Source organism: Neoarius graeffei, chromosome 27 (assembly GCF_027579695.1).
Source record: "Neoarius graeffei isolate fNeoGra1 chromosome 27, fNeoGra1.pri, whole genome shotgun sequence".
NCBI lineage: Eukaryota > Metazoa > Chordata > Actinopteri > Siluriformes > Ariidae > Neoarius > Neoarius graeffei.
In genome coordinates, this window is record NC_083595.1 from 15,634,321 (window position 1) to 15,662,076 (window position 27,756).

Sequence of the window (27,756 nt, forward strand, 5' to 3'; positions counted from 1 at the left end):
TAAGATTTGTTCCCTATTCCTGTTCTTCCCTTTACTAGATTTATTAATTTATGACTTCTATATTGCTTTGAACTGTGAGCAGAAGTATTTTGAGCACCCACTGAAACTTCATTGGGATATAACCTGATAGACTAACCAATGCAAAACAAACAAAAACAAACAAAGGCTGCTTAAATGTTTAAAACAAAAATCAGTATATTGCAGTTATTTAATCATTACTGTGAACAGGAACACCATTACAAAGTTACTAACCACAACTGCACCTAATACTACACTGCTTTAGAGTTTACCACTATTACAGTCAGCCAGCATTGAAAAGGGAAGTGGAAGAGGTAGTACAATCATGACAGAAACCTACATCATGTTCCTGGCTTCCTCGATAAATTCATCAGACGACATGCAGCCCTCCTTCACCATCTTAATGGCCACCTGGTGTTTGTTCTTCCACACGCCGAGTTGGACCACTCCAAACTGGCCACTGCCTAGCTCTTTCACCAGATGCATGTCTTTTCGACTCAGCTCCCACACACCTGAATTTGGTCATAACATGCAAATTAAACTCATACTGACCAAATATTATACCTGTATATAAAAAAAATACTCATCCCAGACAGTACACATACACATTTAGCCAAGGTTGGAACAATAGGCACAAATTACTGTATGTCTTCTGGGTGACATGAGATAAAAGGATTATAACTCATTACTCTTCTACAGCTCTATACTATAAAGTCAAATAGTACTAAGTGTGCTAAATGTTGATGTTTAGTATGAGCAGACAAATAAAGAAATAATAGTGCTGAGATGAGAAGCGGACACTCTTTAGGATTACAGCAGCAGCTCAGAGCTACAGTGTGTACATGAGGTTATCCATTGAAAAGAGAGAATTGAGCATTTACTGTTTTTAGGAAGTGTATATGGGCAGCACGGTGGTGTAGTGGTTAGCGCTGTTGCCTCACAGCAAGAAGGTCCGGGTTCGAGCCCCGTGGCTGGCGAGGGCCTTTCTGTGTGGAGTTTGCATGTTCTCCCCGTGTCCGCGTGGGTTTCCTCCGGGTGCTCCGGTTTCCCCCACAGTCCAAAGACATGCAGGTTAGGTTAACTGGCGACTCTAAATTGACCGTAGGTGTGAATGTGAGTGTGAATGGTTGTCTGTGTCTATGTGTCAGCCCTGTGATGACCTGGCGACTTGTCCAGGGTGTACCCCGCCTTTCGCCCGTAGTCAGCTGGGATAGGCTCCAGCTTGCCTGCGACCCTGTAGAAGGATAAAGCGGCTAGAGATAATGAGATGAGATGAGATAAGATGAGGAAGTGTATATCTTTTGGGAATCCATGTGGAAGAATAAGGTGAGTCACAAGTACACCGTTTTTTAATTAGCATATGATGTTCATGTCACATCACACAGGCACACGTTTCTTGCGATCTGGGTTTCTTGTTTGAAGCTTGATTTTGGATATTTGAATGCAAATTTTCAATTTGATCCAAACTACATGTGCTGTATTTTGTCCAAGAATTTAACCGTTTGCAAATGAAAAACAAAAAGGACTAAAGGCTAATTACAGGATCACTGTTTCCTTGTTACACTGACCACCATATTATGAATTATGTATTAAAAGTAGCCTGGGGCATGATTTCACAATGCCAGTGTCTAACCACACAAGTCCTGGCTAGAATAGCTGAAACAGTACCACAACCAAGAAACCTACAAACCCCATTTTCAGAAAAGTTGGGATGTTTTCCAAGATGCAGTGAAAACAAAAGTCTGTGATTTGTGAATTCACGTCAAACTTGATTTAACTGACAAAAGTACAAAGAAAATAATTTTGATAGTTTTACTGACCAACTTAATTGAATTTTGTAAATATAAATGAAATTAAAATTTAATGCCTGCAACATGCTCAAAAAAGTTGGAACAGAGACAAAATAAGACTGAAAAATGGACAGGATATTCAAGTAACACCATTTTGGAAGATTCCACAATAAACAGATTAATTGGTAACAGGTAAGGGTATCATGATTGGGTATAAAAGAAGCAGTACCAAAGGCTCAGTATTGGCAAGCAAGGGTGGGTTGTGGCTCACTCCTTTGTGCCAAATTTCATGACAGAATTGTTAGTCAATTCAAAAAGAACATTTCTCAGTGTAAGATTGCAGAGAATTTAGGCTTTTCAAAATTTACAGTATATAATACTGTGAAAAGATTCAGGGAATTCAGAGACATCTCAGTGCCTAAAGGGCAAAGTTGGAAACCACTGTTGAATGTGTGTGACCTTAGAGCTCTCAGGCAGCAATGCCTGAGAAATCGTCATGCTAATGTGACAAATATAGCTGTAATATGTCCCTGACATGTGGTTAGGTTAATATGGGACGGCCTTGGGTTGAGGTGCCCTTGAGCGAGGCACCTGACTCCCAACTGCTTCCCGGGCGCTGTTAGCATGGCTGCCCACTGCTCTGGGTATGCGTGTGTGCTCGTTGCTCACGTGTGTGTGCATGTGTGTGTTCACTGCTTCAGATGGGTTAAATGCAGAGGAAATTTCACAAGTTTGTGATGAATAAAGTTGTGCTTTCTTTCTTTTCTGATGTGGGTGGAGTACAGAAGCAAGGCAAGCAAGAGCTGATGTTCACACACACTTTATTTTCCTTATTTTTCTGCTTTTCAGCTTTACTCACTCACTGCTCACACACAGTCACAAGTAACACACACACACACGCAACACACACACACACGTGTTCTGGTCGGGAGAGCCCCCTTTTCTATCCTCTGTCACTGCAACAACACAGACGCACAACATTAATTAACCACAGGTGCATTGACTTTATAATTAGTTTTTCTTTTGTTTCAGACATGTAAAAGCTTTTTTCCTTTACCTGACATGTTTCGACGGTGTAACTTCCGTCTTCATCAGAGGGTCACCCGGATGTTGGTGTGTGACGTGCCTTTATAATCAGCTGATGTTGTGGAGGCGTGACCTCCCTGCCAATATTGACAGGTCGGTCACGCCTACCGCTGTCAGTGTTGCCCCCTCAGGACGGCGCTCCAGGTGTGGGAGAGCATGTACGCCCCCTCATCCCTGTTTATTGTTCTTGGGCTACGCTTTCTGATTTCTATTGACTCCTTGATCCAACGGTGGTATCTGTTGTTCTCTTGCTGTATGATCTGAGCATTGTCCCAGTCCATTATATGATTTTCCCTTCTGCAGTGGTCCGTTATTGCTGATTTCAGACAACACTGCAAAAATTCAAAACAACTAGCAGAACAACTCAGTAAGATAAAAGTGGAAAAGGATGAAATATTAATATCACACGACGTTGTCTCCCTATTCACAAAAACACCGGTGGAAGCTACACTGAGAATCGTACGACAGCGCCTCAAGACAGACAAGACTCTCAAGAAACGTACACAGTTATCAGTAGAAGACATCAGTCAACTGCTCAGTTTCATTGCCACATCCACATACTTCCAGTTCCGTGGAACAATATACAGGCAGAAGGAGGGGTTTGCGATGGGGGACCCACTCTCCGCCATAATGTGCGGCTTCTTCATGGAACACCTTGAAAGAGAGGCTATTACATCTGCCCCAGAAGAATGCAGGCCCACATTATGGAGGAGGTATGTAGATGACATCCTGGAGAAAGTGAAAGTCGGACGCACCCAACAATTGACAGATCATCTCAACTCTATAGACGACACCGGCAACATAAAATTTACGCACGAAGAGGAAACAGAAAAATCAATAGCGTTTTTGGACATAAAAATTCACCACACAGACGACGGAGACATCAAAATAACAATCTACAGAAAACCGACACACACTGATCAATATCTGCTCTGGACGTCCGAACACCCCATCGCACACAAACTGTCAGTTGTCAGAACACTCTACGAACGTGCATCAATCATAACCGACCCCACAGAACGCGCAACAGAAGAACAACACATACGGCAAGCTTTGATCACGTGTCAATATCCACCATGGGCCATACACAAAGGCGCACAACAAGTGAAAACAAAAGAAAAGACGCAGGAAAAAGGAAGAAAACAGACAACCCAAAAACAGGAAAGTAAAGCAGTAGTGACTCTACCGTATGTCAGAGGAGTCACAGAACAAATCCAAAGAGCCATGAAAAAACACAACATACAAACACCCGTGAAACCACACACCAAACTACGACAGCTACTAGTTCACCCTAAGGACAAAATCGACCAAAACAGTAAATGTAATGTCATATATGAAATACCATGCCTGTCATGCAATAAAACCTACATTGGGGAGACAGGAAGGAGTTTTAGCATACGAAAAAAGGAACATAAAAAAGAATGTGAAAAAGAAACAGAACAGAGACAAACAAGAGCAATAAAAGAAAAAGCTATGCAAGAGAACCTGAAATCAGCAATAACGGACCACTGCAGAAGGGAAAATCATATAATGTACTGGGACAATGCTCAGATCATACAGCAAGAGAACAACAGATACCACCGTTGGATCAAGGAGTCAATAGAAATCAGAAAGCGTAGCCCAAGAACAATAAACAGGGATGAGGGGGCGTACATGCTCTCCCACACCTGGAGCGCCGTCCTGAGGGGGCAACACTGACAGCGGGAGGCGTGACCGACCTGTCAATATTGGCAGGGAGGTCACGCCTCCACAACATCAGCTGATTATAAAGGCACGTCACACACCAACATCCGGGTGACCCTCTGATGAAGACGGAAGTTACACCGTCGAAACATGTCAGGTAAAGGAAAAAAGCTTTTACATGTCTGAAACAAAAGAAAAACTAATTATTTTGATTTAAGAAGAAGACATAATGAACGTAATATATGCATTGACTTTGCCACTCACCTTCCCTGGCCCCACCCTCCATTCACAAACTGACGCTAGGCCATGCCCCCCGCTGCCACATACACCCACCGCCCAACTCAGTCTGGGGAGCCATCCAGCCTGCAGCAGACTCCCCTCCCTGACGGGACAGGAAATCTGCCACTACCATCTGCGCCCCCGGCCTGTGGACCACCTCGAATTTAAATGGCTGGAGGGCTAGATACCAATGGGTGATCCGCACATTGGCATCTTTCATGTGGTGGAGCCACTGGAGGGGCGTGTGGTCCGAACAGAGGGTGAAAGGGTGCCCCAGCAGGTAGTAACGGAGGGTGAGGACTGCCCACTTGATGGCCAAGTACTCCTTCTCAATGGTGCTGTACTTACACTCATGCATTGAGAACTTGTGGCTGATATACAGCACGGGGTGTTCCTCGCCCTCCACCTTCTGGGACAAAACGGCCCCCAGCCCTCTGTCCGATGCATCTGTATGCAAAATAAGTGGAGACAGAAGTCAGGGGAGTGCAAGAGTGGCCCCCACACAGTGCAGCTTTTACCCTGGTGAAAGCCTGTTGGATCTGGTGCTCCCTTTTTAGTGAGATCAGTCAGCGGGCTGGTGACGTCCAAATAATTAGGTATGAACCTACAATAGTAGCCAGCCAGCCCCAGGAACTGTCTCACCCCCTTTTTGGTCTTAGGCCTCACGCAGGCCACAATCACTGCTGTCTTGTCAATTTGGGGACATGCCTGCCCATGACCCAAGTGGAAACCCAGATACCATACTTCCCCCACCCAATTGCACACTTTTTCAGGATAGCTGTGAGACCCACCTGCCTCAGCGACTCTAGAACGGCCCTAAGGTGTTCTGTGTGCCACAGCCAGTCACTGCTGTATATAATGATGTCATCTAAGTAGGCTGCTGCATAGGTGGTGTGGGGGCGGAGGAGCTTGTCCATGAGCCACTGGAATGTAGCAGGAGCCTCAAACAACCCAAAAGGAACTGGTGTAATCCAAACGATGTGGAAAAAGCCATTTTCTCTCAGGATAGAGGAGTCAAGGGGATCTGCCAATATCCCTTCGTCAAATCCAGTGTCAAATAAAAGTGAGCCGCACCAATCAAGCAACTCATCAATGTGAGGCATTGGGTACATGTCGAATTTAAACACCGCGTTGACTTTTCTATAGTCCACACAGAACCAGACCAACCCATCGGCCTTGGGTACCAGGACCACTGGGCTGCTCCAGTCACTGTGTGACTCCTCGATTATGCCCATGCTAAGCATGGCCTTGAGTTTGTCCTGAACCACCTTGTTTTTGTGTTCGGATAAGTGGTAAGGGTGGCTATGCACCACCATCCCTGGGGGTGTTTCAATGTGGTGTTCTATGAGGTGGGTGCAGCCAGGAAGGGGCAAGAACACATCAGAAAATTCCTCCTACAACTTGGCCACCTCTGTGAGTTGGGCTGGTGAGAGGTGGTCTCCACAAGGGACCGGAGTGGTTTGGGTTGTGGTTTTGGTTGTTTTTTACCTACGGCCCCAGCTCTGCCTTCTCTGGAACTACTGATGCCAACGCCACAGGGACCCCCTCATTCCAACATTTTAATAGGTTGAGGTGGTATATTTGTAGAGCCCTGCCCCTATCCGTTCACCTCACCTCATAGTCAAAGTCCCCAACTCGCCGTGTGACCTCGAAGGGCCCTTGCCACTTGACGTCTAATTTGGAACTCGATGTGGGCAATAACACGAGTACTTTGTCTCCCAGAATGAACTCTCTAAGGTGCATGCCCCTGTTGTACAGTCGAGCTTGATGTTCTTGTGCCTGCCACAAATTCTCCTGGGTTAAGTGTGTGAGGGTGTGGAGTTTTGCACGCAGGTCGAGAACGTACTGTATTTCATTTTTACTAGGTGAAGGTCCCTCCTCCCAATTTTCCCATAGCATGTCCAAGATGCTGCGTGGCTTTCACCCATATAATAATTCAAACAGGAAAAATCCTGTGGATGTTTGTGGGACCTCTCATACTGCAAATAACAGGGGCTCAAGCCATTTGTCCCAATTACATGCATCTTCACTTACCAGCTTTCGAATTAAATTTTTAAGTGTTTGATTAAACCTCTCTACCAAAACATCTGTTTGTGGGTGATAAACGCTGGTGCGGACAGATTTAATTCTCAACAACTCATACCGTTCGCGTAGTGTGCGTGACATAAACGAAGTGCCTTGGCCTGTCAGGATTTCTTTTGGAAACCCAACCCGGGAGAGTATATACAGAAGAGTGCCTCTGCAATACTGTGTGCTGAGATATTGCGGAGAGGCACCGTTTCCGGATATCACGTTGCATAGTCCACCAGAACTAAAATAAAGCGATATCCCTGTGCTGACTGATCTAATGGCCTGGCGAGATCTATACCAATTCTTTTGAAGGGGGTCTCAATTAGAGGGAGAGGGCACAAAGATGCTTTTGGAATGGTCGTGGGATTTACTAATTGGCATTGACGGCATGCCGCACACCACCGACGAATGTCCCTGCAAATCCCTGGTCAATAAAACCGGACCATTATTCGGGCTAGTGTTTTATCCTGCCCCAAGTGTCGGGCCATGGGATTAAAGTGAGCTGCATGGAACACGAGTTCCCTACGGTTCTTAGGGATTAACAACTGGGTTATTTATTCACCAGTTTGAGTGTCCTGCATCACTTGATACAGTCTATCTTTAATAATCGTAAAGTATGGGAAGGCGGGTGCTGCATTTGGCTGGAGAGTTTGACCATTGATTACTCTCACTTGGTCAAACACATGCTGCAGAGTCTCATCTTGTGACTGCTCTAAAGGGAAATCCTTGAGGGAATCCCCAAGAGCGGGAGGAGGGGCGAGCTGCTCCTCACTCCTCGTATCACCCTGACGTGGTCATGATGTGGACGGCTCTGTGACAGCTTCTCCAGTCAGTGCCACACCAGGATCCCCCTGTGATGTTTTACTGCAGGACCCACTCCCTACTATGTGTTCCATTAAAGTTCAAAACCCCAGCCAATCAGTTCCCAAAATCAGTGAGTGGGTGAGACGAGGATTAACCACCACCTTTATTCTATACTTTTGGCCCTGGAATAGAATATGGACAGACACTATAGAGGATAATTGTGAACATCCACCGCTTGTTCACCGCTTGTGCTCTCCCCAGTGCCTCACCTTGCACCAAGCTTTGGTGAATTGAGGTCTGATTACAACCGGAATCCACCAACGCGTGATATGTATCTCCTTGAACACTTACCGGTATGCAATATGTTCCGGCCCAATCGGGGTCGGTCTCTGGTGCGTCAGGGATCCAGATCACAGCTCACAGCTCCCACCTCCATCGTGGAGCCCTGACTCTGGAGATGCTCCGGCTCCCCGCCGTGCCAGCACACCGGCCCAGGTTTTCCCTCTGCACTGGGGTTATGGGCATCACTCATCTGAAGGGGAGAAGACACAGACACGGAAGCGGGAGATGGGAGGACACCACGGGTGCAATGGGCCGGCTGGGGAGGGGCCAGCCCCCGCCTCCATGTTGGGGGAATGGGGCAGGAAAGTAAAAGAGAGAGAGAATTTTGAATTTCAAAACACCTTTATTTCAAACATTAACATTTATGCAACAGCACTACCAGATCATTTCTGGCAAATAAATAAATACAAAAAACCCACAAAAGAACAAACAAAAATGTGATACAAGAATTTTAGTTAGAGGGTCCAACCCTCAAAAAATGTGCAAATAGCAGCTTTTCATCCTCAACTGTACACACTGCGCCATTGTAACACCATGTTTGTTTAAAAGATTCAAGGTTGGACATTGCCTTATAAAAACGAAAATCAACTAAAATACGAGATCGCACTAAAGTTGAGAAAACCAATACAACATCCTCACTAGAAGCTTGCTCAACCTTGTTTCTCCGGCTAACATATATTGCCATCTTAGCTTGTCCAAGCAAAAAATTTAACAATTGGCACTTCAGACGTTGTTTCTGTACATATTTAAAACCTAAAATAAAAGTCTCCACTGAAAATTTTCAAAAAAACAAAAAACAAATAGCATACGCAAAACAGCAAATAAAGGTCTGAGCCTCACACAATGCATAAAAGCATGGAAAACTGTTTCTCTTAAAAAACAAAATGGGCACTCTTGGCCTATAGCTGGACTTAAAACAGAAATAAAAGCATTAACTGCAACAGCACCATGTAAAATACGCCATTGCAGATCCCCAGTTTTCTTAGGTAGTGGTGACTTATAAAATGCTCTCCACTGTTGTTTGACAGCTTCCCCTGTCTGCAAAACCATACGCCAGGGAGTATCTGTTTTTTTTATTCAGAATCTTCTTATTAAAAGACTTAACACGGATTTTGTATAAGGCTTTACCATTGGCAGAGTTTGGGCCCAAGAATGCCACACTTTCACATTACAGATAACTACCTGTACAATCCATAAGGTTTGGGGACAGCATAAAATTTGGAAAGGGATCATTGTTGACTGGATGATACAAACCTCTGGAATAGTCGACCAGCAACCCTAACTCTCCAGTTGTTAGTAAAGTCCGCCACTTTCGAAGCAGAAAGCTGACTACATGAATGGATCTCACCCCCAAATGATCTGCCACTCTTTCACAGTTCTGCAACTCTGGACCAGCTAACTTAATTAAATCATTGAGAGTTGTGACTCCAGATTTGAGGAGATTAAAGGTTAGAGCAGAAAAACACTTTTCACCCATTACATCAAAAATTGAGCCATAGATCAGGGGTTCCTTTAAAAACCAATGTAAAGAACAAGAACTGAGCCCCCTTTTCACTGTTACAAAAGACCATACTTTAAAAAGATTACAATAAAACACTGGGAGTCGGGTAAGGTTCATCTTCTGAGGATCCATCTAGAATAAAGTTCTGTCCATCCCCAAACCCTCAAAAGTCTGTAAAATAGCACAAGCCACTGACTTCCAGCCTGAGTCCACTGGCCCTGTAAGAAGCCGTTGTGCAAGCTGGAGATGGAAAGCTGCCGTTCTGCTCTGTAGGTGAGTAAGTCCATGTCCACCTTCATCTTTAGGTAGATACAACACGTTTTGTGGTGCCCAGTGTAGCTTGTCCCAAAAAAAGGTGACCAGAATCGACTGGATCTTTGACAGGAGTTGCATTGGGGGATCCACACACACTAACCGATGCCAGAGAGAAGATGCTACCAAGTTATTTATAATTAAAACACGCCCTCTATAGGACATTTTATTCAGTAAGAACCTCCATTTGTCCAGACGGACCTTTATTTTTTCAACAGTGCCTTCAAAGTTTTTTTGTATGGAGGCTTCATCCCCAAGAAAAACTCCAAGATATTTAAAATCTTTTCTGATCCAGCTTAAGCCATCTGGGAGACGAGGCTCTCCATCTGATCACTTCTCAATTAGCACAGCTAACTTTGGCCAAAGAGAAAGCTCTAAAATCTTCAAAAATTTTAAGCATTGTGTCAATATCCTTCTGGTCACTAACCAACACAGCAATGTCATCTGCATATGCTGACACTTGAAAATTGTTACCACAAAAAGGAAAGGTCACACCACTTAGTTCCTTTCTTAATCTTATTAAAAGTGTCTCTATTGCAAGACTATACAGCATGCCGGATAAGGCACAACCTTGTCTAATGCCCCTATGAACTTTAAAAGGAGCACATCATTAAGCTATCATTAAGCTGGCATTGGAAGAGTGGAGACAGTGGCTAGAGGGAGCTCATCATCCCTTCCTAGTGTGGACTGACCATAAGAATCTGCAATATATCCAGCAGGCTAAGCGGCTGAACCCTCGCCAGGCAAGATGGGCTCTCTTCAACAGATTCGACTTCACGCTCTCCTACAGACCAGGCTCTAAGAACCTCAGACCTGATGCACTTTCACGCCAATTTCAGCCAGGCAGTCTAGAGAGCCCTCCTGAGACAATCATCCCAAGTTCTCGGCTCATTGCACCAGTCCGCTGGGGCATCACATCTATAGTTCAGCAAGCACTGCGCAATGACCCTGGCCCTGATAATGTTCCTGCAGGTCTCTTGTTTGTTCCCAGGTCTGTACGTGGTCAGGTTCTCCAGTGGGGTCACTCCTCCCAACTGGCAGCCCATCCTGGGTCATCTCGAACACTGGAGTTCCTTCAGCGACGCTTCTGGTGGCCAGATATGAAGGAGGATGTGCAGATCTTCGTGGCCAGCTGTCCCAACTGCATCCAGGGAAAGGATCCACGCCAGAGGGCCCAGGGCCTGCTCCACCCCTTGCCCTTTCCTCGCAGACCATGGTCGCACATCTCTCTTGACTTTATCACTGGTCTGCCTACCTCTGAAAGTAACACCACCATTCTCATTATTATTGATAGATTCTCTAAAGCCTGTCGCTTCTTGCCTTTGCCCAAATTGCCTTCTGCCTCTGAAACTGCCAGACTAATATGCGACCATGTGTTCTGAGTCTTTGGTCTTCCCCAAGATGTTGTTTCAGACCGTGGACCCCAGTTTACCTCCTGCTTCTGGCGAGCCTTCTGCAAGCTAATCGGGGCGACTGCGAGCCTCTTGTCTGGCTTCCATCCCCAGTCTAATGGGCAGACAGAGAGACTGAATCAAGACCTTGAAGCCGCCTTGAGATGCATGGTCTCGACCAATCCCACCTCCTGGTGCTCCCAACTCCCATGGGCTGAATACGCTCACAACATGCTGAAGTGTTCAGCTATAGGTATGTCGCCCTTTGAGTGTCAGTTTGGCTACCAACCGCCTTTGTTCCCTGAACAGGAGGTGGATGCAGGGGTCCCGTCTGCCCAGCAGTTTGTGCGACGGTGTCTGCGTACGTGGGGTAGAGCCAGACGTGCCTTGCTGAGAGCCTCCTGACAGTACCAGCAGCAGTCCAATCGCCATCGGAGGGTGGTCACCTTCCAACCTGGCCAGAAGGTCTGGCTCTCGGCTCGGGATCTTCCTCTGAGGGTGGAGAACCGGAAGCTGGCGCTGCAGTTCGTTGGTCCCTTCAAGGTGCTCCGCCGGGTCAACCCTGTGGCCTACACTCTACAGCTGCCCCGCTCCATGAGGGTCCACCCGACCTTCCATGTCTCCCGTCTCCGCCCAGTGGTCACCTCAACACTGTCTCCAGCTCCTCGGCCACCGCCTCCTCCTCGGCTCATCGATGGCCAGGCCACGTACACGGTCAACCGACTCCTGGATTCCCGCCGTGTCCGTGGGTCTCTTCAGTATCTAGTGGACTGGGAGGGGTATGGGCCGGAGGAGCGCTCCTGGGTGCCGTCCAGAGACATACTTGACCGCTCCTTGATTAGAGACTTCCATCGCTTGCATCCTGATCGGCCTGAGATCGTCAGGAGACGATCTTAGGGGGGAGGTTCTGTCAGGTTCTGTGGACTTTTCAGTCTGCTGTTCATCTACTTGGCCACTAGATGCCACTATTCAGCATTATATTTTCTTTTGTTTTTCTTGGGTTACACTTGTCTTCATGCTACTGGCTAAGTGAATCATTGATGGCAAGTAGTTGATTGGTTGGCCTATATATATGACTTTGTTTTCTTTCCACTTTGCTGAGTTCTCCTGTGAGCCACCGTGTGAGTACTTGTCCTGGGTTTTTCACTATAGCTGTTTGCTCCACTGTTCTGAACTGCCTTTTGACCACTCCCTCTGTTTTCTAAGAAGAGGATTGTTTTGCTTTTGACTTTCTTGAGTGGATATTATTTTTGAACTTTGAACTTTTGTGCCAAGTACTGTTTTGCCATTTTTTGGGTTTTCTCCTTGTTTTTTGTGCATTTTAATGACTGACCTTTTTGGATCTGGAGTATACATGCTAAAGATTTATTTTGATTTTTGATCTGGTGCTCTCAGTAAAGACTTCCTTTTTGAAAACGCTAACTCTCTGCATCTCTGTCCTGAATCTCTGTCTCCTTCCGAGGGTGGCCTTGAGGTTTAAGATGTTGAGATGGGGATTGAACCAAAACTCTGACAAAACATCAAACCTTTTTTGTTTTATTATCTCAAACAAAGTTGCTCTCTTAATTCTTTCTCTGGCCCCATTTATATTTAGAGAAGCAACCTGGATTTCATAAATAAAATAAATAAAAGAAACAACTGTGTATACATGATGAAACAAAAGGAAATTAAGCTTTGTCACCACTATCATTCATTAGAACAGTAAGCTTAGTTAAAATTTTCTTAAGGCGGTAAACCTCCTGTTCAGTAAAACAATTCTCACTCAAGAAAGACCTTGTTTTCATTATAAACTGTTCTATGTCTGGGAAGAAATCATCCACATGCACATTTCTAGCGTGCTTTGTCTCTTTCAGAAACAACTTAATGTCATCCACACTATAGATGCAACTGGTAAAGCCACTCTGACGTAAGCTGTAATTCACACTACAGTCGGAGAAATCACTTACATTTTCAGCATCACCTGAAGTGGCAGTAAGAGTTTTGTTCTTTTTAGCTTTCTTTTTAACCACATCCTGCTTTCTCTTTGGTGGAACTTTGAAAACATTCTCTTCTAAATCTATGAGCATTTCATCAGCAGGGACTGAAAACTGACTACAGTTAGTGACCGACTCATTGCTATTTTGCGAACTGTCTACGGTCCCAGATTCAGAGCTAACGTTGCCCTCTACAACACACTCGGAACTGGTGAATTCAGTTTGAGAAGCAGGAATATTTAATTCCTGTAGTCTCGTGAGGTTCATCTGCTTCAACGACACCGGGCGAACCAGGTAACTCATTACCAGTGCTCGGAACAGTCTCTGCAGATTGCCCCTCTCCGATGTTTTCGTCAGCCTTACCGGCATTCTCACCTTGTTTCTCTGAATCACCCCCTTTAAAGGGACAAGCATGCACCAGGTGCCCCGTTTCACCACAGCCCAAACATTTCACACTAGTTGTTGCATAAACAACATAGTTAAAATTGTCAACATTAACATTCAGCCTTAAATCCAATTCATCCTTATTATCTTTCAGGATCATGTAGACGAACCGTCTAAAGGACACTACATGTTTAAGCAGCAGAGATTTACTGGCGATAGGAATTTTTTAAAAAGGTGACACCAGTTTGCCATAACGTGATAATGTTTGTGCCAAAACATCATCCTTAAGAAATGGTGGTACATTTGATAAAACAACCTTTCTAGACGGGGTAGAGAGCGGAAGAACTGAGGTAAAAACACCATCAATTACCACTCCCCGTTCAACAAGATCATTCGCCATTTCTCTTAGAAACAGGACAACTGCGTTATTCATGTGGGCTGCCGATAAAATATTGTCATGCCCGACAAGTTCTCCGACAGCTAAACCGCAAACTTCCATGCTGGCAGTCGATACAATTCTAACTGCATGATGCCGCGTAAGTTGATCAAGATTACTATCCATACCTGGGACAGCCATACTTCCAGCACAAAGGTGGAGGCAGACGTCCCAGTAAACAAAATCCAAACAACCCCCTGTGTTAATTTTACTACAGTATATCAAGTAACCTGATGTTAAAGCACTACGATTAAGGTGTTTAAATTTAAAGATAGAAAAATTAGAGAAAAGTTAGAAAAACATACGCTCCTGGCCCAAAGGCCACTGCTCCACACGCTCGCTCAAAACGCTCAGCTCCACCCACACACACACGCACATGTGCACACAGAGTGGGGGGGGAGGAGAGAAAGAAAAGAAATGAGGAGAGGCACCTCGTCCGCCTGCCATAAGAACCGCCACCAGATGGTCCTCCTCCAACTCCATGGCTCGTTCTAGCAACGCAGGGTGATGACACTGGACCCATTCTGCTGTTCCTTCCGGAAGTCGAGAGATGAACTGTTCCAGTGCCACCAGATTGATGATCCCATCAGCATCGCGGTTCTCCGCCATCAGCCACCACTGGCAGGCATCTCAGAGTTGCTGGCTGAATGCGAACGGCCGGCCGATCTCCTCCAACATCAGCGTCCAGAAGCTCTGGTGATGTTGTGCCGGGGAGCGGCCGACACACTGCAGGATGGCTCTCTTTGGGTCAGCATACATGAGCCAGCTGTTGGCAGGGAGCTGCTGTGCTGTGAGCTGCGCCTCGCCAGTCAGGAGTGGGAGGAGGCACACCACATGCTGCTCGAGTGGCAGCGGCCACCCCCACATTTCGGCCACTTGCTCAAAGAGAGCGAGGAAAGCTTCCAGATTGTAATGCAGGTCCATCTTCATGAGAGTGACGTGAGGAGGGTCCGCTGTGGTGGTGGTCGAAGCCCCTGCCGACATGAGCAGATGCCGGAACACCTGGCGATCTTCCTGCTGGGCCAGCATCAAGGCTTCAAAGCGTTGCTCTTGCACCTTCCAGAAGGCGGTCAGTGCTTGATGCTGGCTCTGCTGGGTGGTAGCAAGGGCATGGATGAGCTCCTTGAATGGGGAGGACTCCATGTGGGGATTCCCTTCCATACTCTCAGGTTTTGGCACCACTGTAATATGTCCCTGATGTGGGTGGAGTACAGAAGCATGGCAAGCAAGAGCTGATGTTCACACACAAAAAATTTTCCTTATTTTTCTGCTTTTCAGCTTTACTCACTCGCTGCTCACACACAATCACACGCAACACACACGTGTTCTGGTTGGGAGAACCCCCTTCTCTCTGCTTTCTCCCTCTTTTTCTATCCTCTGTCACTGCAGGGCAATTCCATGTAAATGTCAACCTCACCATGCAAAAATAAAGCAACATGTAATACATCAAAACCACTCCCAGAGATATCACCTAGGCCTGTATTTTACAGATGTGAATAAGTTGAACCAATTTGTAACCAACCTAATATGTCACTGTCAGTCTTTCTTTCTTATAATGTAAAACCCAAGCTAAAATCAACTTTGATCATGTACAATTCTATATTATTGCCACAAGCCACAGAAATGTATGCTAAAATCCACAAAACAGCAAAACAATAGCCATCCTAAATATTATTTAAGAACTTTGATAGTTTTAGCTGATATTCAGAGAGTTTTTCAAAGGGTTATGGTAGTTAAATTGCTGATTTTCTAAACATATGCCATGTCTATTTCAGACGCGTCACATCCATAACGGAATTTCGTCACATCCATAACGCTGACTTTTCCTTCCGAAACTCTGCATGAAATACAAAATATTTTAAACAAAGATTTTTTAATATTCACCTTGGACCCCTCTATCAAATGGATATCTCCATTTCGACATTAGGTTTACAATTTCACAGAGTTTGATAAAAACGTGCAGTCACCCAAGAAAAGTGATACTTTTTCTGTCACATCCATAACGCATCTTTTATTGCCATTTTCTGGCATGCCCTAGATGTACTATGGGAATTGTTCTTGTTCTATCACTTCTCCAGTATGGTACAGCCTTAAAATATGCAACACCTGTTTAAATACTGGGAGACAATAAAACATGCACTGGGTCATTTGTTGCCATTTTGAGTTCAAGTGTCACGTCCATAACGCTGGAATTGCTCTGCAACAACACAGACACACATTAATTAACCACAGGTGCATTGACTTTGCCACTCATCTTCCCTGGCCCTGCCCTCCATTCACAAACTGATGCTAGGCCACACCCCCGCTGCCACAATAGCCACATGGGCTTGGGAGTAATTTGGAAAACCATTGTCAGAGTCCACTACTGCATCCAGAAATGCAACATGAAACTGTATTACACAAGGAGGAAGCCATTCATCAATTCTATACAGAAATGCTGCCGATTTCTCTGGGCCCGAATTCATCTCAGATGGACTGAAAGAGATGGAAACATGTGCTGTGGTCAGATGAGTCCACATTTCAGCTTGTTTTTGGGAAAACTGGACTTAAAGTTCTCCATGCCAAAACTGAACATGGCCATCCAGTTTGTTATCAGAGAAAGGTACAAAAGCCAGCATCTGTGATGATATGGGGGGGGGGGGGGGGGGATATCAGTGCCCATGGCATGGGTGAGTTGCATACGTGTGACAGTACCATTGACATGGAGGTGTATATTGGGATTTTAGACAGACATATGTTGCCATCAATGCAACGTCTCTTCCCAAGAAGTCCATGCTTATTTGAGCAGGACAATGCCAGGACTCATTCTACATGGGCTACAACAGTGTGGCTTCATAGACACAGAGTGTGTGTGCTTGACTGGCCTGCTGCCAGTAACGACCTGTCTCCTACTGAGAATGTATGGCACATCATGAAGAGGAGAATCAGACAATGGCAACAACGGACTGTTGAGCAGCTTAAGTCTTGTATCAAGCAAGAATGGACAAAAATTCCAATTGGAAAACTGCAACAATTAGTATCCTCAGAAACCCATATGATTAAAAAGAGTTATTAAAAGAAACGGTGCTGTAACAAAGTGGTAATAATGCCTCTGTCCCAACTTTTTTTTGAGTGTGTTGCAGGCATAAAATTCTAACTTTGTTTATTTTTACAAAACAATAGTTGCTCAGTAAAACTATTGAAAACCTTTTCTTTGTACTTTTGTCAGTTAAATAAAGATTCACATGAATTAACATCACAGATTTTTGTTTTTATTGCATTTTATAAAATGTCCCAACTTTTTGTACTTGTGGTAATAGGTTAGTTAGCTGGGTCATGACCCTGTCTCTGCAGCTGGTTAATGTTGTTAACTGGATAACACTAAAATAAACACTGATGTGAGTAACTGCACACAAATTACAACAGGTGGTTATCCCCTGTTTTTATGTCTGTGTTATTCTGACTCACCCTGTGTAGACTGAGATGTGAGATCACTTTCTGTAGCAGGAAACCTCAATCTTGTCAGCAGGCCTAGATCAAGCAAACAGGATTTTACAACAACCACAAGCATACCTGCACACACTAAATTTGAAGTCAAAGCCACAGCTTTGTGAACAAGTGACGTATGAAAAATCGCCAACGCAGTGGTTTCCAGTGAAAACACAAAAGGACTTTTACAATTCCACTAAAGTTACTCATAACTAATTCTATAGTAAGCTACGGTGCAGTCGTGACATACCTGAGGTATGTGTGTGTAAAATGTCATTTATAAATACAACTTGTACCATATCTACACGATTTCTGATGTGTGTATCTGTGTAAATAGGTCATGAAAGGTCCCACACCTGCACCATTATGTTGATGGTACTCGATCATTTGGGGGATCGAATCAAACAGGTGGTTCTCTGCCACATAATACAGCCCTTCTGCATTGACATTAATGAGATAATGCCTTACAGTCCCATTCACTTCGCTGAAAAACACACACATTTTATGTTAGACTTCTGGCTGTAGGTGTGACTTTGACCTACAATGAAGGTGGAGAGGATGTGGTCATAGCTATATGTGGGGAATTTTAGGCCCCCAATAAAGAAGAAGTAGTCTCCTCTGTACTCACTCTAGTGCTCGACTAAAGAGCGATACTGTGTATACTCCTTTTTGACTGGAATTTCTGACCACAAATGATCCTTCTTTACCCTGTACAAAGTTGAGACTCTTATTACATTCATAAAATACATGAGATGAAAATAAACAGTGAAAAGACCAGGAAGTAAGTATACATTCACTGGCCACTTTAAAAAAAGTAAGTATACGTGCAAACCTTCTCGCGTAGTAGCTGCTCAGTCTTTACTCGAGACATGTTGCCTACATACCAGCTAGATGAATTTGATTCAATAGACCAAGTTAAGACAAATTAGCTGAAAGCACATTAACCTAAAGCCCCCATGTAAGAGTTCTATAGTAGTAGTAACAGTTGTAGAAATATTTATACTAGAATCATAATTCTCTCTTTTCACATGAGATAGCATTTGAATGAAGGTCAGTGAATAAAATAGTTTATGAAACTCACGGATAGTCCTCTATGTGTTCATCCAGGGAGTGGCTCAAACTGGATATGAAAAACATAAATGCTGTTAATAATTTTTTTTTAAGTCTGTAGTGCTTTGAGGGCTGGGTGTGTAAGAAAAAAAACACGTTCCACTGAAATTCTATTACGTCTCTGAATAATGCCTATATTATTTATTTTAATTAATAAAATAAAGCACAATCAGTTAAATGCCTTACTATCACCCTCTGGTGGACAAGAGAATAAACCACCTGGAGCTGCATTATTTTTGCTTTCTCCAGTGAAAGCAAAAAGACTCACTGTGATTTTATTTTGCTGGGTCTCTCCCTTTTGGACGTCCTGGACATTTCATCCTTGTCACTGTAATATTTCATGTATGTATGAGATTTCATAGGATAAAGTACATGTCTTAATGTTACACCTTGTGTTAGGACACTCCTGAAACACAGTCTGAAGAAAAAAGGGTCAAAACTGTAAAAATCAATTTGAATGGCATGTTTGGTCAATTGGGACACTCATTTCACTTGCATGGGCTTTTATTTTAACATTTCATGCATCAATAAATCAAATGTCAATAACAGATTGTGAAAAAAAACCAACTCCAAATTCTTCTTCCTCCTCCTCCTCTTCTTCTTCCACCTCCTCCTCTTCTTCTTCCTCGGTTCCTTCCAGGCCTTGGTTCGCTGTGGGTGATGCCTGTGCTCCCAGCTATGGACTGCAGTGAGCTCGTTGCTCATTTTAACATCGTGGTTGTCCAGCGCTGTGTGCTTTGGTGCTTGGCGTGGTGTTCCGAGCGATGTTGCTTGGTGGCATCGCGGCAGCTGTGCGGGCGGTTTGGGACATGCCAGCGCTCTGTGTGGCGGTGCTTCTATGCTCGCTCTGTGGATCCATGGCGTGGTGTTCGAACGATGTGGCTGTGCTGGCGGTGTGGGACTTGTTTTCATGCGCCTTTTGGTGGGACTGTGGCTGCTACACCACTGGAATGACATCCTGACCCCTATTTGGTGGACTTTTTTTTTCCTGTCTATAATTGTAAAGCAACCTTGGGTTTTTAGAAAGGCGCTATATAAATTGAACCTATTCTTCTTCCTCCTCCTCCTCTTCTTCTTCTTCCTCCTCCTCTTCTTCTTCCTCCTCTTCTTCTTCTTCCTCCTCCTCCTCTTCTTCTTCTTCTTCGCTCATCCAGTGTGTTCTAGGTTGGATCCCTTTCCTAGGGTTTCTTGGCTAAGTAAGTACAGCCAGCTAGTCGCTCCTCTGCTGCACTGCTTTTGGACATGGACAATTTAGAGCAGCCAATTACAACCCCAATTCCAAAAAAGTTGGGACAAAGTACAAATTGTAAATAAAAACAGAATGCAATGATGTGGAAGTTTCAAAATTCCATATTTTATTCAGAATAGAACATAGATGACATATCAAATGTTTAAACTGAGAAAATGTACCATTTAAAGAGAAAAATTTGGTGATTTTAAATTTCATGACAACAACACATCTCAAAAAAGTTGGGACAAGGCCATGTTTACCACTGTGAGACACCCCCTTTTCTCTTTACAACAGTCCGTAAATGTCTGGGGACTGAGGAGGCAAATTGCTCAAGTTTAGGGATAGGAATGTTAACTCATTCTTGTCTAATGTAGGATTCTAGTTGCTCAAGTGTCTTAGGTCTTTTCTGTCATATCTTCCATTTTATGATGCGCCAAATGTTTTCTATGGGTGAAAGATCTGGACTGCAGGCTGGCCAGTTCAGTACCCAGACCCTTCTTCTACGCAGCCATGATGCTGTAATTGATGCAGTATGTGGTTTGGCATTGTCATGTTGGAAAATGCAAGGTCTTCCCTGAAAGAGACGTCGTCTGGATGGGAGCATATGTTGCTCTAGAACCTGGATATACCTTTCAGCATTGATGGTGTCTTTCCAGATGTGTAAGCTGCCCATGCCACATGTACTGATGCAACCCCATACTATCAGAGATGCAGGCTTCTGAACTGAGCGCTGATAACAACTTGGGTCGTCCTTCTCCTCTTTAATCCGAATGACACAGCGTCCCTGATTTCCATAAAGAACTTCAAATTTTGATTCGTCTGACCACAGAACAGTTTTTCACTTTGCCACAGTCCATTTTAAATGAGCCTTGGCCCAGAGAAGACGTCTGCGCTTCTGGATCATGTTTAGATACGGCTTCTTCTTTGAACTATAGAGTTTCAGCTGGCAACGGCGGATGGCACGGTGAATTGTGTTCACAGATAATGTTCTCTGGAAATATTCCTGAGCCCATTTTGTGATTTCCAATACAGAAGCATGCCTGTATGTGATGCAGTGCCGTCTAAGGGCCCGAGGATCACGGGCACCCAGTATGGTTTTCCGGCCTTGACCCTTACACACAGAGATTCTAACAGATTCTCTGAATCTTTTGATGATATTATGCACTGTAGATGATGATATGTTCAAACTATTTGCAATTTTACACTGTCGAACTCCTTTCTGATATTGCTCCACTATTTGTCGGTGCAGAATTAGGGGGATTGGTGATCCTCTTCCCAGCTTTACTTCTGAGAGCCGCTGCCACTCCAAGATGCTCTTTTTATACCCAGTCATGTTAATGACCTATTGCCAATTGACCTAATGAGTTGCAATTTGGTCCTCCAGCTGTTCCTTTTTTGTACCTTTAACTTTTTCAGCCTCTTATTGCCCCTGTCCCAACTTTTTTGAGATGTGTTGCTGTCATGAAATTTCAAATGAGCCAAAATTTGGCATGAAATTTCAAAATGTCTCACTTTTGACATTTGATATGTTGTCTATGTTCTATTGTGAATACAATATCAGTTTTTGAGATTTGTAAATTATTGCATTCTGTTTTTATTTACAATTTGTACTTTGTCCCAACTTTTTTGGAATCGGGGTTGTAGCCTAGCTGCATGTCTTCAGACTGTGGGGGAAACCGGAGCACCTGGAGGAAACCCCCACCGACACGTGGAGAAAATGAAAACTCCACACGGAAAGGCCCCTCGTCGGCTGTGAGGTTCGAACCCGTAACCTTCTTGCTGTGACCACCATGCCGCCCACTCCAAATTCTACTACTGCATTATCAAAACAGGGGGGAAATGACTACATGTACGGTAAAGGTGTGGATAGCAATAATGAGAATATCTTCAATACTTTCCAAATTCATCTTTGAGTAATTTCAGAAAAAAAAGAATCACAGGAGGAAATTATTAAACTTTCATTAGGGATTTCTTGCAGCTGCAGCATTACACGGCATTTTTGTAAGGCAATTATGAAAACAGGAAGAGTGATACTTTACCTTTTCTTGGTTTCCACTTCCTTTATGTAATTACAAGGGACAATTCCTTCAGCTCTAGACAGACCAAATGATAAAAAAGGATAAATGCACAAACTTGTACTACTTTTACTTAAAACCTTTTACTACATGTTTTTATATACAGTTGTGGTCAGAAGTTTAGATACAGTGACATGAATGTCATCTTGGATATGAATGTCATGGCAATACTGGGCTTTCAGTGATTTCTCTGAACTGTTCGTTTTCTGTGGCAAAATGATTGTACAGCATATTTCTTTAATAGAAAAAAGCCATGAATTTGGTGCAGAAGTTTTAATTTTTTGGGGGTTTTCTAAAATCAACACAGGGTCAAAATTATACATACAGAGTCAAAAATTTACATACACTCACTCAGATTATTAATTCAGAGGTACTGAGACTTCCAAAATGTCTCTTATCTTGCCAAGGCCTCTTAACTTCCTGTTAGTGATCATGATTGACTACAGCTGGTAGCTTCTCTGTGCCTTCATAAAAAGGGTTTGTTTGCAGCACCCATTGGATTGACCAACACACAGTAAAATGGGAAAGTCCAAGGAGCTCACTGCAGATCTGAGAAAGAGGATCGCAGATGTACAACTCAGGAATGTCTCTTAGAGCCATTTCTAAAACAACTGCAGATCGCAAGATCAGTTCAAACAATTGTATGTAAGTTACTGGGAGGTCTAGCCACTTTGCCAAGCCATTTTGCTTCAAGAAAATCCAAACTGTCACCCTCAGCTGAAAGGAAATTGGCTCAGATGGTCAGAAACAACCCAGGAACCACCATGGTACAGCTCTGCCATGAACTGGAAGCTGATGGATCACTGTCTACAGTTCAGTGAGTTTTATATCACCATGGACTAAGAAATAACCCCCTGCTCTAAAACTGGCACATTCAAGCTTAATGTTTGCAACTGACCACATGGACAGACAAAAAAAAGCCTTCTGGGTGATAGCTGTATGGTCAGATGAGATAAAGATTGAGTTGTTTGGCCACAATGACCACAATGTATAGAGGAGCACTGTACCAGCTGGTAGTGGTGGTAGCAGCATCATGCTCTGGGGCTGTTTTACTGCCAGTGGAACTGGTTCATTGCACAAAGTGGATGGAATAATGAAGAAGGAGGACTACCTCAGAATTCTTCAGCATAAACTCAAACCACTGGAAACTTGAACATGATTGGGAGTCACAACAAGATAATGAACCCAAACATGCATCAGAGCTGGTTGTGGAGGATAAAACAGGCTAGCATTAAGCTTAAAACAAGCCCTGACTTCAACCCTATTGTAAATATATTGACCGTGCTTATAAGTCGAGTCCATACCAAGAAAAAAGTAATAATAATAATTGAACTTTACCAATTCTACCATGAAGAGTCATGAAATATCCAACCAGAATTCTGCCAGAAGTTTGTCCATGGTAAGCAAAAAAGATGTTTGGTCAAGGTGGATCTTGCAAAGAGATATTTTACTCAAATATTAGGCAAGCTGTATGTAAATTTTTGACCCTGTATGTATACTTTTGACCCTGTGCTGATTTCAGAAAACCCAAAGAAATTTGTGCACTGAATTCTATTTTTTTTAGATGTATGCTGTACAATCATTCTGCCATGGAAAAAGAACAGTTCAGAGAAATCACTGAAAGCCTAAACATTACCATGACATTCATATCCAAGATGACATTCATGTCACTGTATGTAAACTTCTGTCACAACTGTATTAAAGGTTCATTACAAAGCACACAGTAGATGACATCAATAATAATGAGATCTGAATAACTTTCATGTTCTATTCATGCTTTGTGATGTTCTGTTTGCCAGATCCCACTGATGATGAGAATTACTGCCCTTCCCCAGAATGGAATAATCTTACTGCTGGGTAATTGTGGTGTGACTTTTCTCTCCAGTGGGCCCTGAGATTGATGCTAATGAGGTAGCTGGCTAACATTTGCTAGCTAGCTAATGTAAAGACAAGCAAAGGGTTACTCTACACCAGGGCTTTTCAAAGTGTGGGGCGCGCCCCCCCGGGGGGCGCCAGAGTTCTTCAGGGGGGGCGCAACGTGAGAGACAAAATGGATCGGTTTTTAGTACCTAAGGCTGCTGGGCCATAGAAGGTTCACGCTGCATGCTGCACGCTACACGCGTGTAAAGAAAAGTGGACAAACGTAGCATGACTTGCTCTGGGCCATAGAACGGCGTTCACGTTGCACGCTGCACACTTCACGCGTGAAGCGTGAAATGAACATGCACACTTTTTTCTAGGCGTGAAGATGGAAATTCCAGTCAATGCATGCGGTCACCGCCGCGCCAGCCAATCAGAACGGGTCTAGGGAGATAACTCTATGCTTTCAGGGGAAAACTTCAGAAAAAATATAATTGAATGGTATAATTGAAAAATAGTTCTTCATCGGGATTGTCAAGCAGATTATAGAATGTTCGGTGAAATTCACCACGGGTTTCTCTCAGAAGGAAGTGTTCTCGGCTCCAAATTCTGTTCCTTTTTCTCTTCCTCTGTCTCAGTAAAAGCAGAATGAGGCAATCGTCGTCATCCGAAGAGTCCATATTGTTGGTTACTCGGTCAAAGTAGAACAGACGCAACACGTGAACATCCAAGCATGAAGTTTAATGGCCCAGGGTCCGGTTCTTCACGTGAACGTGTAGCATGCAGCGTGAACCTTCTATGGCCCAGCAGCCTAAAGCTACAGTGAGTGAGGAGACAAAGTCTGGGCCAAGCAAAAAAAACAGAGCCTCCAGGATGTTGCGATTTGCAACTTCAGCGCAAATTCAACCAATCCCCACGAATTCAGGGCGGTGTTGCAATTATATCCAATCACCGCAACTTTCCCGCAAATTTGACCAAATTCATTGGCGTCGTCTTGAGGTGACGTCGACAAACTACCTTCCGCCTTACTTCCGTGTGTTCAAGAGAAGCAGCATGCGCGTCGTGTTGCCAGATTGGACGATTTCAAGTGTATTTTGGCGGGTTTTGAACATATTTTGGACTGGAAAACGTCAGCAGTATCTGGCAACACTGAAAGTGTGTTATGTTTACAGTGAAGGACTGTGTGCACTTTATTTTTTTTTTACTTAATACAAGAAGTTAATGGATGCCAACATTTTTGCCAAAATGGTATTTTATTTTCCATTGTTTAAGCAGCTTCAGCATCATACTGTGAGATTCTGTTCAAATTGTTTTTTTTCTTCTATGAAGCCTGAGCCAGGCGGCATGGTGGTGTAGTGGTTAGCGCTGTCGCCTCACAGCAAGAAGGTCCTGGGTTCGAGTCCCGGGGCCGGCGAGGGCCTTTCTGTGTGGAGTTTGCATGTTCTCCCCGTGTCCGCGTGGGTTTCCTCCGGGTGCTCCGGTTTCCCCCACAGTCCAAAGACATGCAGGTTAGGTTAACTGGTGACTCTAAATTGACCGTAGGTGTGAGTGTGAATGGTTGTCTGTGTCTATGTGTCAGCCCTGTGATGACTTGGCGACTTGTCCAGGGTGTACCCCGCCTTTCGCCCGTAGTCAGCTGGGATAGGCTCCAGCTTGCCTGCGACCCTGTAGAAGGATAAAGCGGCTAGAGATGATGAGCCTGAGCCATTTATTTTATAAGTTTATAATTATTGTTTAATTTAGTCTTCAGGAGAGACTGCCTGCACACAGTACTAGTATTAATAGTTTTTTTTCTTACATAAAAGCTGAGGCATTTATATTATATTTTAACCCTTTGATGCAAAACATATGCACACCCCTTCTAATGCACAACATGGGTCAAAAATGACCCACATTCATTTTCCAGGTTATTTCATGCTGACTGAGTTTTTCTTTGCTCTATCTTTTGAAATCAATTTATTTTATGATTGAATATTCCAAGTATTCTTTAAATATCTTGTTTTTAATTACCACAAATCATTAATTTAATTTTTTCTTTCCTACTTTATGAACAAAAATACTTTTTATATTACTACATATGGGTCATCCAAGTGTGATTTAAAATTAAATGTCTTAATATTATAATAATAATTTGTTTCAAGTAATTACTTTAGCAGTGAATGGGGCCAGTTATTTATTTATTAACTATGTAGTTAGCTAAGCCAACTACAATAAAATTAGCTAACTAAAGTAGAATATGTCAACAGCTCGGTAGCTAATAGTAAAAATAAAAGCTAATACTTTCTGACAAGTAATCTACTCACTCTCAAGGTAACCTAAACATAATCAATTTTTTTCTAAGGTAATGTTAGAACAATTGAAAAACATTACTTACATGTATTAGATGGGCAAAGGGCACTGTGCTGAGCTGTGAAATGTCCGACACAAGCACAATTCACAGTTCCCACCAAACGCTGTAGTAAATGCACGTGGGTCGTTTCTGACCCATGTGTGTAAACTTGATGTAGAATTACAAAAGCTGTGCTTGTTCATAACTTAAGAAAGGAAAAATAAAAATGATGATTTGTGCTAAACAAAAACAAGACATTTACTGCATATTTGGAAAAGTAAATGACAAAATGAATTTATTTCAAAAGTATATCATAGAAACACTCAGCCATACATGAAATAACCTGGAAAATGAATGCAGGTTGTTTTTGACCCATGTTGCATTAGAAGGGTAGTGATACAAAAAGGGTTTTTATTCAAAAAGTAAGAAAGGAAAAATTAAAATAAGGATGTATGATGATCAAAAACAAGTTAATTGAGGAATACCTTGAATACTGAATGATGGAATTAATTTATTGCAAAGATATAGAAGATAAAAACTCAGCCGGGTCACTTTTGACCCATGTTTTGCATCAAAGGGTTAAGGTAACTTCATGTTGTGCTGTGAGGTTCTCTGCACTTTAACTTTTGAACCAACAGGTGCATTTGGATAAGTAAAGCCTATTTTTCTGCATTTTTGTAGTCCTGGTAATCTTTTATATTGGTAAAGTTGTTTATAGGACCATTTCTCTTTGTTTTTTTAATCAATAGTTTTTCAGTAATAACTTAATATTTAACATATCACTCAATTTTAATCACAAAAAGAGAAAATCGCAACAATTTCTCGCAACTTTCACTTCCTCCCACAATGTAATCGCAACAAAAACCTAAAAAACACCGCAACTTTCATCGCAATTTTTTTGGAACCCCCCGCAACATCAGACATTTTAGCCCGCAACAATCACAAAAAAGGCCCGCGGAATCCTGGGGGACTGGAAAAAGAAGGAAGTATAACCACGATTATTTAAAGTTTGGATTTTCATGGACTGGATCTGAAGATGCTCCACTGCCACAGTGTGTTGTCTGCCAAGAGATGCTACCTAACGATGCTATGGGATGTTTAAAATGTGTAAAACAAGATGTTTTAAAAAGCACAGATGTTTAAAATGTGAAAAAGAAAAAAATAATGTGTACAACAACCATTTTTTAAAAAAAATACGAATGGAACATGAAGTATAGCAACAACAAAAATTGTAGGGGGGGCGCTGTTGTTTATTTGCTCTCCGAGGGGGGGCTGACTCTCCCACACTTTGAAAACCCCTGCTCTACACTAATCCTCACACAGTTTTAAGCTTACTTGCTTTCAGCAGTTCTTAGCAACCAATACTAGTGATCTAGCTAGCCATGTTTAGCTACCTAACTAGCTTTCATTTGACTCACCCTTGTATTTTCTATGTTAGCAGTCTAGCTCATTCCCATTGGTGATATGATACGTTAAGCCATACCAAATATCTGGGATGAATCTTTGGCTGTACTTTTTTTGGGTGTGATGATGTAAAATGGATTTGAGCTGGTGTATTTAAAAAAAAAAAAATCCCACCAGTTCAGACTGACATCTCTGACCTTGAAAGAAGTA

General features: G+C 43.2%; 1 protein-coding gene across 9 annotated transcripts in view; it reads right to left on the reverse strand.

The window, feature by feature from the left end:
- The window catches only part of LOC132875021 (cytoplasmic tyrosine-protein kinase BMX-like), a 46,760-nt gene that overhangs the window by 14,347 nt on the left and 4,657 nt on the right, over positions 1-27,756 (reverse strand). For all 9 annotated transcript variants that reach the window (XR_009651739.1, XM_060911582.1, XM_060911576.1 and 6 more), the window contains 8 exons: positions 21,918-21,971; positions 18,916-18,975; positions 18,619-18,657; positions 18,370-18,424; positions 18,166-18,245; positions 17,894-18,021; positions 17,517-17,579; positions 359-530 (listed from right to left, as the gene is read on the reverse strand). Coding sequence is in view for 8 of the 9 variants with exons in the window: in XM_060911582.1 (XP_060767565.1) it covers positions 359-530; positions 17,517-17,579; positions 17,894-18,021; positions 18,166-18,245; positions 18,370-18,424; positions 18,619-18,657; positions 18,916-18,975; positions 21,918-21,971 (651 nt within the window). In the remaining variant the exon portion in view is untranslated. The remainder of the gene's footprint in view (positions 1-358; positions 531-17,516; positions 17,580-17,893; positions 18,022-18,165; positions 18,246-18,369; positions 18,425-18,618; positions 18,658-18,915; positions 18,976-21,917; positions 21,972-27,756) is intronic.